General features: G+C 51.5%; 1 protein-coding gene and 1 long non-coding RNA gene across 12 annotated transcripts in view; one reads left to right on the top strand and one right to left on the bottom strand.

The window, feature by feature from the left end:
• MSI2 (musashi RNA binding protein 2) overlaps positions 1–14,071 on the bottom strand; it is a 406,247-nt gene extending 392,176 nt beyond the window's left edge. For 6 of the 11 annotated variants that reach the window (XM_062175386.1, XM_062175387.1, XM_062175389.1 and 3 more), the window contains exons 1-5: positions 13,980–14,071; positions 5,926–5,966; positions 5,523–5,604; positions 4,675–4,759; positions 979–1,020 (exon numbers count right to left, since the gene is read on the bottom strand). In XM_062175386.1, the coding sequence (XP_062031370.1) occupies positions 979–1,020; positions 4,675–4,759; positions 5,523–5,604; positions 5,926–5,962 (246 nt within the window). In that variant the 5' untranslated portion in view covers positions 5,963–5,966; positions 13,980–14,071. Of the gene's footprint in view, positions 1–978; positions 1,021–4,674; positions 4,760–5,522; positions 5,605–5,925; positions 5,967–6,255; positions 6,329–13,979 lie in introns of those variants that run through there. The other 5 variants (XM_062175391.1, XM_062175394.1, XM_062175393.1 and 2 more) reach the window with 1 other exon arrangement.
• On the top strand, positions 7,213–9,453 carry LOC133747167 (uncharacterized). The gene is made up of 3 exons (XR_009864287.1): positions 7,213–7,301; positions 8,095–8,194; positions 9,069–9,453. It is a non-coding gene; the product is annotated as an uncharacterized LOC133747167 (long non-coding RNA).
• Positions 14,072–14,308: the final 237 nt, after the last annotated feature.

Here is a 14,308-nt window from a genome sequence, read left to right as displayed (position 1 = left end):
ACAATTAAGAGGTTCCACTTTTGAGCCATTATGCTGAAAGAAACTAGATCTGCCCAGCCCACTGCAGCCCTCTCCCATGATGACCTTCGCTCACAAAAAGCTTCAACTTTCCCCCCTTCCCGAGTAGACTGTCAAGGCCACAGAGGCAGGACAGCTATTTCTGCCAGTGTTGTACAGGGAAGAAAAAAAGCTAGTGAAAATGAGCAAGTTGAACATGTAAGCCATAAGCCTTCAAGTCTTGGCCTTGGGCTCCGTGCAGCTGTGGGCTCCTCGCCACACCTGGCAAGCTCGATGAAAACGCTAACTGTACACTTTGTCAAAAGCACAGCCCTCGCTCAAACCTTTAAGCAAGTCGTGTAGTCCCACTCCTACAAGGTTACGACGCTTTCAGCACTTCTCCGCCCAGGCACCAGCACCTGCATAAATAAGCTATGCTGTTGGTTTCAAGTGCACCCTGATTTAGCCAAACAACCTGAATCCAAGACCTTCAGCATTCTGCTCTCAGACTTAGAGCTCTATGGGTCTACAGAACTGTTTTGGCTCAGAAAAGACAAACTGATAACTTAAATGCTGCTCCTCTCCCAAAACCCTCCAAGGTGTCAGGCCTCAAAAAGAGGACCCTCCGAAAACCAGTCACAAGGAAACATTCAACTTTTCCTGATACGATCTCAGCAGTGCTGAAAAACAAAAATAGAACACCCGCATAAATACTGCAACGCACGGAGCCAAGTTCTCCTGCTAGGGTCAGACTTGTCCCTGGCCCTCGGTTGGACACTCAGAACCCACCTTGGCATGGCTACCATGGGCACCTGCGATTATCTCACAAAAGTCCTCGCCTGGACTTCCACCGCCACACGCTGACACCCGAAGCAACGGCGGACACCAGGTTTCCACAGGTCATGGCAAGGCTGTTTGCAACCTGCAATGCTTGCCACCATCTCTGAGTGTTATAATCCTACCACTGATTCTCTCACTTACCTTGGGTTGCGCTCGACGAGGAAATGCAACTTTGGGGTCAATCTGGGGGAAACAAAGGAAAAGCCAGAGTCAGTGAAGTGCTTTGTGGAGAGGAGAAAATATATAATGAGTCACCTAATTATTAATCACTCATTTCTCAGGCTTATATTATAACCCAGCTTCTAGTAACTTCTTGGACAATTAAAAAAGTTCCGCAAAAACTGATTGCCACTTTAGCCATCCCTCCCAAAATGCCACGACCACAGCAAGGTTTTCTGAATTGCTCTGTACCATGCATTCCAGTGTGTGATGCTCTTAATAAACCAGAGCAGGTATCATGTGTTCTTGTTTAGGCAAAGGTTTCTCTTCCACAGACAGTGAACATTAAATGGTACCTGCATCTAATTTGTGATGCATGGTTGAGAGAAAAGATGGGAGCATCATTAGCATTGGGGGGAAAAATCATAACATAAAAGTTAAATGCAAGTGTCTGCTAGCAGTAGGTAACTGGATGGTCTTTCTTCTCTCTGATGATAACAACCAAGAGGGGAAGGGAATTACAAAAATGACAAGAATCAACAACATCTAAAAACTGCCCGTAAGCAGCCAATGTAGTAACACTCTGCTTGAATTAAACCATTTTTGCAAAAGTAAAGTTACCCAGGATTAATCAAAAAGATAATTTGTTCTGTAGTTATACTTCAAAAGCAAGAGTCAAAAAACTATGTAATCGGATGGGGTTCTTTAAAATGTTAGAATAAAAAAAAGAAAAGAAAGCACGAGCTAAATCCACCTGGATTCTAAAAACCACAGAGGGTAAAAATCCATGAGCAAAATAAACCTAAATTGGAAAAGAAAAGCCATCATGATAAGGCTGTAAAAAAAAAAAAAAAAATCACTGCACAAAAGTCAGAATCTGGTGCAACGAGTAGGGTATTTCCCTACTCCAATCTCACTCCGAATGGAAAACAGCTCCCCTCCCAAGCAAGCACAGGCAGAGCACGTGACTCAATCAGGGACGAGCTCACAACTCAAACACAGTTCCCACACAGGCATTGGACTCCAACAGGTTGATCTGAGGGTGGAAGAGGTTATTGGATAGATAAAAGGGGAATGACTCTTTTTAAAAGTTCATTGTTGGTTTTCAAGAGATTTTTAAATGCCACAAATCTTTGGGTAAAATTTCAACATGCAGAGTGGCATGCCTATGGCTACAAGTTATTTATTTATAGACTTCAGCTTTTACATGAAAATTGCTCTTTTTAAAAAAGTACGTCTGAGTCTTGTTTTCAGTTCTGTCACAGAGGGTACACAGAGAATAATGCTTTGGACCAAGCACAGGGGCGGGCCGCCCATCGGAGGTCCCTTGCTCCCTGACCTACACTCTCAGGCCCAATCCAGTAAGATGTGCCAAAATTCACCACCTTGATTAAGGTCCTTTAAAGACTGCATCGTGTTCTCTACCTTTATACATGACCTGAGAAATGAGAGATTACTTTTCAGAAACTAAAACAGACAAAAAATCTCTGATCTAGGCAACTACCCTTTCGTAGAGATTAACGCGACTGCATCTACAGGAGTGGCTAGCACTGACCAGAGAGAGCACACGACAAGAGAAATACAACAGGTGTGGATTTTCCATTCTGGCCACCAAAGATAAGACAGAGATGTCTTTTCCTGGAGGCTCCCCCAAAGGACTTCTTTTTTTCAGCCAACCAGCACATGTTTGTGGGCTAAGAGGTGAGGAGCAGGTCAGGATAGCAGCCGAGAGCTGGAGGAAGTAAGGGGCAATGAGGAAGGTGAAGTACTGCCAGAGCAGTCTACAATGGCAAAACCAAAAGCCATGAGAGCTGCTGTGTGGTGTGCGGTGACCCCAGCACAGGCCACCAGGATCAAAGCTCTCGGTGCGCCTGGCGTGCGGGCTGACATCTCTGGAGTGGGGGAGCAGTCCAGGGAAGCATAGCAAATCCCCACCTTTTGCACATCCCTGTCAACTATCTTTGTAGACACAAACGAAAAGGGAAAACTACCAAAAATTAAAACACGAGTTAGTTAGGTACAGCTCTACTCACTGTAGCTACAAGTCCTCTAGGAAGAGACTAGGGTACTATTCTGGACAGGAATGGCCTACCTAAACAAAGCTTTTAAGGTAACGGTAAACAAGATCCTCGTTTCCATGTCAATAAACCAACTGCTTCTGCCTCCTGCCTCCTGCACTGAACGTTGAAACAAAGTCAGAAGCCAGGTTACACTACATAATAGTGACCACAACAGTCCATAAACAATTGCAGCGGGCAAACTGCAGGCTGTGGCAGCCAGCACACCAGCAAAATCCTGCTTCTCAGGAGCACCGAGGGGCTGGACACTCAATTCCTGAACGTGCCTTAAAAAAAAAAAAAAAGACTGCCTGTTTTCATTCCACTAGCTTTCTGAAATGTCCAGCCAAGAAATCAAGAAGAAAAAGAATTCTTCAGACGTCCATTATCACTCTATCAATGATGATTCCTGAAATTAAATGATCTGCAAGTACAAAAAGGCCACGAGCTTCCACAAGTCCAGTGCCATTAATAAAAGCAGCCTCAGTGTGTGAGGCCTTCTCTTGGGGGTGGAGGGCACACACCTGACCTCTGTCCTGAGAGAGAGAGCGCCAGTTTGCAAAATCAAGTCGAGGGCAGGGAGGGCTGCCTGCTTCTCCCGACCCCGCCATTCAAAGTTAACAGCCAGAGGGCACCGGGAAGATCACCTCGTTCTGCCGATCTTACAGATGAGGAAACTGAGGCCCAGGGGCAAGGGAACAACTTGTCCAAGTTCAGGGGGGCAGCCGGAATGAGGACCCCGTCTCTCCCTCGTCCTGCGCCCCACCACAGAGGCCCAGCACTCTGTCCCCGTGTCATTCCAGGCCCTTGCTTGGCGCAGATACTGTCTGCAAAAACGGTGGGGAAATTCTGGTAGACTCAAAGCCAGCGGCCACAGGGCTAAGCCCCCTGCCTGAAATGTATTACGAGGGACCCACTCTTCCCTCCCTTCTAGCTTCTAACCTCTCCCTAGAGACCCCACACCCCCTACCCCAAGTGCGGAGTCTGAAAAACTCCCCAATGCTATCAAAGGACTCACACTCAAATGAAAGGATATGAGGGGGGAAAAAAAAAAAGAAAGAAAGAAAGAAAAAAATCACTTTGAAACCCCAGGCCTTATCAGCCCTAGATTTCAGGCCATCTGGAGTGGCGCGCTGGCCGGCCGGCTGGGCTCCGCCAGCGCCTCCCCCCCCCCCAGCCGGCATTCCGCATCCCCAGCCCCCCAGCCCCCCAGCCCCCACAGGGACCTGTTGCCCGGACCTCTCTCGAGCGCCCCCTCCCCTGCCCGCCGCCCCGGCCCCCCGAGCGCAGCGCAGCCCGTGCCTGCCGCGAGGCCATTGGCTCGGCTGACAAAGAAAAGTTGCACCACGGGCTCCCCGGCGGGGCTCCTGGGGCCTGGGCCCCGGCCGCGGCCCGGCGGCGGCGGCACGTGAGGCCGCGGCGGGACCCGGCCCGCCGGACACCAGAACCCCAAGGCCGGCCGCCGCGGCAAACTTTGGAGCCAAGTCGCCAAGCCCTGTGGAAAAAGTACTCGGCGCTCGCCACGCAGCAGCCAGAGCGGGCGCTGTCCCTTTAAACGGGGCTGTCAGCGGCCAGCTCGCTCGCGGAGAGGGGCGTAGGACGACAACCGAAAGCCACCTACCGTCTTGGAATCTAACTCGTGGTGGGGCTGACCTAGCACTTTATCTACGCTGGCTGGGTCCGCGAACGTGACGAAGCCGAAGCCTCTGAAAGGAGACAAAGAGAGGGGGAGAGAGAAAGGAGACAAACGAGACAACGTGACACCGTGGAAAGCGACGCGGCGGCGGGCGACCGAACGCCCAACGCCGCCGCCGCCGCCGCCGAGCAAAAGTTGCCCGGGCGGCCGCGCCGGCCCCTCCCCCACCTCCCGCCCGCGGCCCTCGGCCCGCGCCCCGCACGCGAGGGAGCCCAGGTGCACGGGGGCAGCGCCCCGGCGGCCACTCGGGAACGGCCGGTGCCTGCCCTCCGGAGCCGCCTCAGCGTCCTCCCTCCTCCTCCTCCTCCTCCTCCTCCTCCTCCTCCCCGCCGCTCTCCTCACGCTTTGTTTTATTCCGAAGAAAGCCCGGCACTCGGCAGAGGCTCACTCACCTTTCTAGCGAGGGGGCTTAGGAGTGCGGGGAGCAAGGGGTGTGCAGGCAGCATACATGGGATTTTGGGGTTTTGGGGTTTTTGTTGTTGTTAAAAAAAAAAAAAAAAACTATGGGGAAAGTGAATGACGCTGAATGTCACATTAACCGGGAGAAAAAGCGGCGACGGGAGAATGACTGAGAGCGCACAGCCCCGAGCCCCGTCTCCGGAGTTCGGCCCCAATTCACAGTAACCCCCGGGGGCTCCGGGGGCGACGCCGGGACGGCACCCCGCGCCCGAGCCCCACGCTAGATCCGCTTAGCTACTTCCCGAGTCGCCTCCAGAAATAAAGCTCAAACTTTGTTCTAAAATAAAGGCAAAATCCAGCAGGGAATGGTTTACCTGGAGCGTTTCGTAGTGGGATCTCTCATGACCATACATTCTCTAATTTCTCCAAATTTGCTAAAATAGTCTCTAAGGCTATCTGTAGAGAGAGAAAGAGAGAGATGGGGGGGGGGGAGAAGGTGTGGGAAAAAAAAGCAATGCAAATGTTGATCAAGGACAAAAACCAAAAGTAGTTTTCTCTGGTTATTCTGTTTTGTTTTCGCATTTTGTGCACACGCGGGGAGAATTCGGCCACAGAGGTCGCGTAGAGGGCTCGGAAAGGATTTGCTATTTAAAAAAATAACCTTGCACAGGAGAAGTGGGGAGCCAATGGCGGGGGGGGGCTCCTACACCGGGATAACAAAGAGCAATAAAGAAGCCAAGAAGGGGGGGACCCGGGCGCCCCCCCTTCCTCCCTTACCTGGTGAGGTCTGCCAGCTCAGTCCGCCGATAAACATTTTACTAGAGGGAGAAAACATAACAGAAGTGAGCGCCGATGTCAGATCGGCCATTTTGACGTGTAACTTACAAAAGCTAAAAGGAAAGCGGGGGGGAGCGGCGAGCGCGAGCCGGGAGGTGGGGTGGGGGGAGAAGGTGGCGGCCAAGCGCGACCCAAAGGTGCGCGGCTGCCCCGGCGGGGGCGCGGGGGACCGGGGGCCGCGGGCGATGCCGGGCGCCGCGCACCGCCGTCCCCGCCGCTGCAAGGAGAGCGAGCCCGCGGCGGCGCGGTGGGCAGCGGCTGGAAACTTACCCGGGGTCGTGCTGGGAGTCGTTGGCGCTGCCCGAGGTGCCTTGGCTCCCATTTGCCTCCATAGCGGAGCCCCCCCGCCCCCCCACCCCCGAAAAGCCGAGCCCCACAGCGATCGGAGCGGAGCGGCGGCCGGCTCCGAGCCCCGAGATCTCCGCTCCCTCCTCCCCCTCCTCCTCCTCCCCCCCGCCCGGGCTCCTCCGAATCGCTCTGCGAGCGGCGGAGCCGGGGCAGCGGCGAGAGCCGTCACACGTGGGCTCGGCTTAGCTCAGCCCCGCCGCCTCGCACACCCCCCGTCCCCGCCCCCCCCCGGCCCATCCCCACCTCTCCCCCTCCTCCTCCCCACCCCCATCTCCTCCTCCGCCTCCCCCTCCTCCCCGCGCACGTGGGGCGGAGTTCTAGAACGTCGTGTAACCAATGCCGGTGACGTCACGCACCCGGAGCGGGCCCCCGCCCGCCCGCTCGCCCGCGCGCACGCCCGGCACCCCGCGGCCGGACCCACGGGGGCGGCGCGCGCGAGCCCCGCGGCGCGAAGAGGGGGGACCCCGCCTCCGGGCCGGCTGGGCGCGGGGCGAGGAGGGGCGCCCCCTACCCGTTCCCCGGATCACATGGGCTGCGGGGGGCGGGTGGATCGGAGGAGAGGGAGGCGCCGCGCCGCGGGCCGCGGCTCCGCACACCCGCACCCGGGCCGGGGCCAGGACGCCCCCCGCCCCCGCCGCCCGAGTTCGGCCTCTCCATTCAAGTTCGCCGGCTCCGGCCGCCGCCGCCGCCCCTGCCGCCGGGATCCGGGGATGGCTGCGGCCGCCCGCCCTGCTGGGTGCAGCCACCGCGCGGAAATTTAGGTCAAGGACGTCGGGAGCAACCCCCCACCCCAGCGCCGCCCCGGGCGGCCCCGACGCCCCCCCAGGGTCGCGGGCTTCGGGAGGGCGGAGACCCTCCGGCACGCACCGCGGCCGCCGGCTGTAGTGGCCCTGCGCGCTGGAAGTTCTCTCCGGCTGCCGCTGCACACCGGCTCGTCCTGCGCGGCTCCCCGCCCTTCCCCGGCAGAGGTACGAAGCCGTGCCCGGGAAAGGTGATTCTCGAACTTTGAGAAACTGACGCGGTCCCAGCGGCTGGAAAGTGCGGGGGGAAAGGGCTTCCGCCGGGGTCGGACGGCGTTTTAAAAATACTGTAAAACAGGTTCCTGGGGGTCGAGGTCGGGCGGCCGGGGCTTGCAGCCGGCGAGTTTGTCTTTAAGTGAGGAGGAGTTTGGGAGAGTCTCTAGGATGGCAGAGAAAGTTTTGGGGTTTGGGGGGGTTGGTTTTTTTTTTTTTTTCCAGGAAACTCCTCTCTCCGACCCGTCTGCTGTGTAATTTGTAATTCTCAAATTACCCAGCTTTTCTGTGCTGAGATGGTAAAATGCATGGGGCTGCAGTAACCCAAGACCACCACCACCCCGCTTTCCGCGACCTGGGGCGCCAGCTGCGGTAGCAGCTTCAGAGTCGCCTGCCACCTTGGGAGCAGTGTGGTGCAACACAGGTCCCGGCACACAAAAGGCGCTACATAAGTGCTGGTGCCAGTCCCCTCGCGCGGAAAACTCCAAAAGGACCCTGTCTGTAGCTTCCCGAAGGCGATGTGTATTTCAGCAGATGCCAAGCTGGCCAAATTCAGGCTGGATCCAATTTATGGGGTATTTAAAACAATACGGATGTAATTTTCCTTATTGTTTTAGGTTATTACAATAAACTGAGTTAATATGGCATGAGGAGCAACATAAAGTTGTGGTTCATCAGATGCTCAGATTAATGTTAAGCATGAATTGATACTCAATTAACACTTTTCCATTAATTTTCATTGGATTAGGAGACAATGCAAAGCACTCGACACCAAACTGCAACAGATCCACCGTGGGTCTTGGGAAAGTGGAATATTTGGAAAATCTCAACACCACCCAAAGCCTTAGGTGACCAGTCTCTCATTCTCCTTGTCCCCTAAATTGGAATAATTCCTCCGTGACATGATTGATGGGATAGGAGTGAAGGGCTGAAATGAACAAATGTTATCGAAGTCCCTTTTTCACTACAAACCTATATGGGTCATGTTTGTTATCAATCATTACTACTTAGGATTTTTGGAAGGCGCTTACAAGGCTTTAAACCAGAAACCTGAGTGTTTTCCCGCCACTCCAAGGTGTTTGCCAAGTCATCTGGGGTCTCATGTGTGAAAAAGCCAGATAATGGTTTATTATGATCATTTATTCTCAACAGCAAAAAACCGACAACAGAGCTAATTGAATCATGTTTTGGGATTTTCACAATAGAACCTTAGACCATCCCAGGCTGGGAAGGCCTTTCCTAATCAATTCTATTTTACATAGGAGGGACCAGAGTGACAGGCTATCCTCCCCACACCCACTAGTCAGCTCCTAGGAGGGCTCTGACCATCGGTTCCATGCCCTGTGTCTCTGCTGCCTCTGTATCTCTTCTGTGCTTCCCAGCCCAGAGCACAAGTAGTGTGCTGTTTCCATGGGTGTAGACCTTTGCAAGCTAACAGTCCTGAACTGAATTAGAACCCCAAGAAGGACAAGCAGTGCAGTGACAAAATTGTTGGGGAAAACGGAAGCGCTGTTAAGTCTCCAGGGCTCGGCTGCGTTTGCTTGTTTAGTTTATCCACAGTACATTTGCTCTCCCTCATCTGTAACCCTGTGAGTTCTGACAAATGCGGATCCGTGTAACCACCAAATCAAGATGCAGAGCAGTTCGTTGCCACCCATGCTGCCCCTCTGCACTGCATTATTAGTAATAGATGATGATGGTGATGATGTATGTCTTCTCCAGCTTGCTCTCTTAATGTAGCTCCTGAGTCAGGAGGAATCCCAACGGCTGCTCTGTTTCCCTTGAAAAGTGTCAACACCTCCTAGGGGCCGGCACCTGCAGTGCAGGCATCCTGTATGGGTGCCGGTTCGGGTCCCAGCTGTTCTACTTCCCATCCAGCTCTCTGCCATGTCCTGGGAAAGCAGTAGAAGATGGCCCAAGTCCTTGGGCCCCTGCACCTGCATGGGAGATCCAGAAGAGGCTCCTGGCTCCTGGCTTTGGATGAGCTCAACTCCAGCCATTGTGGCCACTTGAGGAGTGAACCAGCAGATGGAAGACTCTCTCTCTCTCTTTCTCTCTCTCTCTCCCTCTCTCTAACTCTGCGTTTCACATAAATAAATATTTTTAAAAACAGGTGCCAACAACTCATGACATTATTGGACACTCCCTTCTGGAAACCCATCTTGCCTAGGTGTCCAGATGCCTAGACTGTTCCTCCTACCCTTCCCTTCTCTCTCTGTCCTGACTCCTCCTCTGCCTTTCCTTTCAATCCTGGTGTTTATCTTCAACTCTTCTTTCTTCTCCAGCCACACTCCCTCCCTGGGTGACCCTGTAAGATGGATTTCAATAGTGCCCACTGCAGATGCCATGCTGAAACAGAATCTGCAGCTCTAACCTTCCCCAAGAGCTCTGGACCGTGCTCAATTTCTTACCCAACCTTTCCACGTAGCCTAACTGAAGGAACTTCAAACTCAGCATGTCCAAAACTACACCCATGCTCTTTTCCCCTGAATCAGCCTATTTTATTCATTTATTTTTTTAAGATTTTAAGATTTTTTTTATTTTTTTTTATTTTTTAAGATTTTATTTATCTGAAAGTCAGGGTTAGAGAGAGAGAGAGAGAGAGAGAGAGAGAGAGATCAATCTTCCAGCCACCAATTCACTTTCCAAATGGCCGCAATGGCCAGGACTGGGCCAGACCAAAGTCAGGAGCCAGGAGATTTTTCCAGGTCTCCCACATGAGTGCAGGGCCCCAAAGACCTGGGCCACCTTCCTCTGCTTTCCCAGGCACATTAGCAGGGAGCTGGATTGGAAATGGAGAAGCCGAGACTCCAACCAGCAGCCCATATGGGATGCTGACACCGCAGGGGGAGGCTTTACCTGCTACATCACAGTGCTGGCCACTGAGCCTCTTTTAAAATCCCATCTCTCAGTGTGCATAGACCTCAGGCTCCCTGCAGACAACAACGTTGAAGCCTCTCCTTGGCCCCATCTTGAGAGTTTGTGTATTTCATCCTCCAAAAATCCTTCCAGTCCATCCTTCTTGCTCCTGCATCCCAGACTTCCCACCTAGGGCCCAGCAGTAGCTTCCAAAACAGTCGGCCCATCTCTATCTGCCCCACTTAGATGCCTGGAGAGCTTGCCAGCTCTCCACTGCTTGATCCATCCTCCACTGCTTTCCCAGGCCATTAGCAGGGAGCTGGATCAGAAGTGGAGCAGCCAGGACTTGAACCTCTGCCCATGTAGGATGCTGGCACTGCAGTTGGCAGCTTTACTTACTATGCTACAGCGCCCCTCCCACCCCCCGCCTTTTGAGAGGCAGAGAGAGAATGAGAGAGTTCCCATCCACATGTACGCTTTCCAAATGCCTGGAACAACCTTGGCTTGGCCAGAGCAAATCTGAGGGGCTGGAAATGCAATCCAGGTCTCCCACATGGGTGACAGAAATCCAGTTATTTGAGCCATCACCACTGCTTCCCAGTCTGCACTGGCAGGAGCTGGAGTCATGAATGAAACCCAGGCACTCTGATGTGGAGTTACAGACACCCTAAGCACTAGGCTAAACACCTGCTCCTGAAACTTGCTTTGGTGTGTGGTCAGTTTTTGTAAGTTCCTCATTTGATTTTGAAAAGAACACGTCTGCCTTAATTGTTAAGTGTAGCAGTCTCTATGGGTCAGTTAGGTAAGCCTAGTAACTATATTATCCAGATTTTCTGTTTCCTTACTAATATTGTATGTGCTTGTTCAGTGATAGGGGGACACTTATAGAGGGATATTAAAATTTCTATATGACTGGTTTTGTAGGTTTCTCCTGTAAATCAAATTTTGCTCTTTATTTTTAAGATTTCCTATTATAATTGTGCATTTTTAAAACTTATTTTTCTTTTCTTTTTGCTTTGAGTTTTGAGGATATGTTATTGGACATACAAGCTGTGGTTTTCTGTTTTCTCAGTGAATTTTCCCTTTAATATTGGTACAGGTGATCATTAACCCTAGTAGTTGTTGCTTCAAGGGCTACTGTGTGGGCTGGTGCGTGGCTCACTTGGCTAATCCTCTGCCTGCGGCACTGGCCCCCGGGTTCTAGTCCTGGTCGGGGCACTGGATTCTGTCCCAGTTGCTCCTTTTCCAGTCCAGCTCTCTGTTGTGGCCCGAGAGTGCAGTGGAAGATGGCCCAAGTCCTTGGGCCCTGCACCCACATGGGAAACCAGGAGGAAGCACCTGGCTCCTGGCTTCGGATCAGTGCAGCGCCATTTGGGGGGTGAACCAATGGAAAGAAGACCTTTCTCTCTCTCACTGTCTAACTCTGCCTGTCCAAAAAAAAAAGACTACTGTGTGTGTGGCAGGTATAACTGTGTTTTGTTATCCCTTGCCTGGTTCTCTTTTCCCATCCTTTAACTTTTGTATGCACTCACATTTCAGGAAAGTATCTTATAAGCAACATATAGCTGACTCTTGTCCATTTATTCTGTTAACTAATAGTTTTAGTCCATTTACATTTATTGTGTTTGCTGATTTTTAAAATAGATCTTAGGGGCACAAAATATGTTAATCACAATTTCTGGCGTAGCTTTCTGTCATCATCAGGTATATTGGTGGCCCTGTTTTATTTTGTTTGTTGATATGATGAACACCTTTAACTTACTCTTCAAACAGAGAACTAAAACAAAAACTGTGACTTGGGCCAGCGCCATGGCTCAACAGGCTAATCCTCCACCTTGCGGCGCCGGCACACTGGGTTCTAGTCCCGGTCGGGGCACCGATCCTGTCCCGGTGGCCCCTCTTCCAGGCCAGGTCTCTGCTATGGCCTGGGAGTGCAGTGGAAGATGGCCCAAGTGGTTGGGCCCTGTACCCCATGGGAGACCAGGAGAAGCACCTGGCTCCTGGCTTTGGATCAGCGCAGTGTGCCGGCCACAGCGCACTGGCCACGGCTTCCATTGGAGGGTGAACCAACGGCAAAGGAAGACCTTTCTCTCTGTCTCTCTCACTGTCTACTCTGCCTGTCAATAATAAAATATTTTTTAAAAAATTAAAAAAAAAAAACCTGTGACTTAACAGCTCTCCTACGGGCTCTTGCCCTTCTCTTCCCCCAACTGAAGTAGCCAGCCCTCTGAATTTTCTGTTCATTATTCTTTTTTTTTTTTTTTTTTTTTTTTTTGACAGGCAGAGTGGATAGTGAGAGAGACAGAGAGAAAGGTCTTCCTTTTTGCCGTTGGTTCACCCTCCAATGGCCGCTGCGGCCGGCGCATATCACTGATCTGAAGCCAGGAGCCAGGTGCTTCTCCTGGTCTCCCATACCGGTGCAGGGCCCAAGGACTTGGGCCATCCTCCACTGCCTTCCCGGGCCATAGCGGAGAGCTGGCCTGGAAGAGGGGCAACCGGGATAGAATCCGGCACCCTGACCAGGACTAGAACGTGGTGTGCCGGCGCCGCAAGGCGGAGGATTAGCCTGTTAAGCCATGGCGCCGGCCCTATTCTTTTGTTTTTAAAAAAGTTGTATCACACATGTCAATGACTAAAATAATATACTATTGTATTTTACTTGTTTTAAAGCCTCATGAAAAATTTCTGAAACTTACTATTGTATACAACATGAAATGGCTAAGAATCAATGTTAGTAATGAAGTTCATTCTTCTTCATAACGGTCTAATATTCCATGGTGTGACTCTCTCTCACAGTTTAGCCTGTCCATTCTCCTCTTGGTGGACCTTTGGGTTGTTCCAGCTTTTTGCTGTTGGGAACAATCTGTGGGTGATAATTTCTCTTTGGAGGGATTGTTGGGCCATAAAGTATGTAATCTGAAACTTTAAAAGGTAATGGTAAGCTGTGTCCCCAAGTGGGATTCCAGTGTGTACTCCTACCAGCAATGTGTAAGAGAACCTATTGCTCTATTGGTTTCTGAAATTCTGGAATTTATTCCAGTCTCATTTAATGTCTCTCACTCTACTTTCTTTATGATTTTATTTCCTTTCTTCTTTTGATTGATCAAGAATTCTTTGTTCCCTTTTCCTCTTTGACTGTTTTAGGAGTTCTAACTTCTGTTTCCACTCTTTCAGTGACTACAGTTTCTAACATGGATAATTGATCTAAATAGGTCAAACCCTGTATGACTACACAATAAACAACGAATGATGCAACTTCCTCCCATTTTATGTGTTATAGCTGCTTGCTCTTTGAGATCCACCTCATTTGTATACCCCTGATTTAAAAAAAAAAAAAAACTATTTCCTTTAATTTTTTTATTTAAAAAGACTATTTTAACTTATTTGAGAAGCAGGGAAATAGAAACAGAGACAGACAGAAGAGTTCCCAACCCACTGCTTCACTCCCCCACCGCCTGCAGCAGCCTATACTCGGCCAGAGCCTGGTACTCAAACTGGGTCTCTTGCGTGGGTGGCAGGGACCCAGCTGCTTCAGCCACTACTTGCTGCCCCCCAAGGTACACATTAGCAGGAAGCTGGAATTGGGAACGGGAAGCAGGCATGAAGCCAAGCACTCCCCTGTGGGAAACTAGTATCTTAACCGCCAGACCAAACACCTGCCTCAACAGACCCCTAATTTTAATCATTATTTTATGGACAATAACTTACTGCTTGTATTTGCCTCTGTTTGTGAATTGGCTCCCTGTGACATACACCCTTTGCCCTGAAACTCACCTGGTAGTAGTTCTTTCAGGGAGGTTCTGGGCCGCGTGTTCTCTGCATTCACACAGAAACGTCGTATTCCATCTCAGCTCGGATGATGGTTCCTGTGGGCATACACCCTAGAGTGACTATTAGTTTATTTATACTGGCACTTTTTAAAAACAAACCATGTAGCCGGCGCCGCAGCTCACTAGGCATATCCTCCGCCTGCGGCACTGGCACACCGGGTTCTAGTCCCGGTCGGGGCGCCGGATTCTGTCCTGGTTGCCCCTCTTCCAGGCCAGCTCTCTGCTATGGCCCGGGAGTGCAGAGGAGGATGGCCCAAGTGCTTGGGCCCTGCA

Source organism: Lepus europaeus, chromosome 18, assembly GCF_033115175.1.
Source record: "Lepus europaeus isolate LE1 chromosome 18, mLepTim1.pri, whole genome shotgun sequence".
Lineage (NCBI taxonomy): Eukaryota > Metazoa > Chordata > Mammalia > Lagomorpha > Leporidae > Lepus > Lepus europaeus.
Note: the sequence above shows the minus strand (reverse complement) of the source record. Positions and strands in the feature narration are given on the sequence as shown.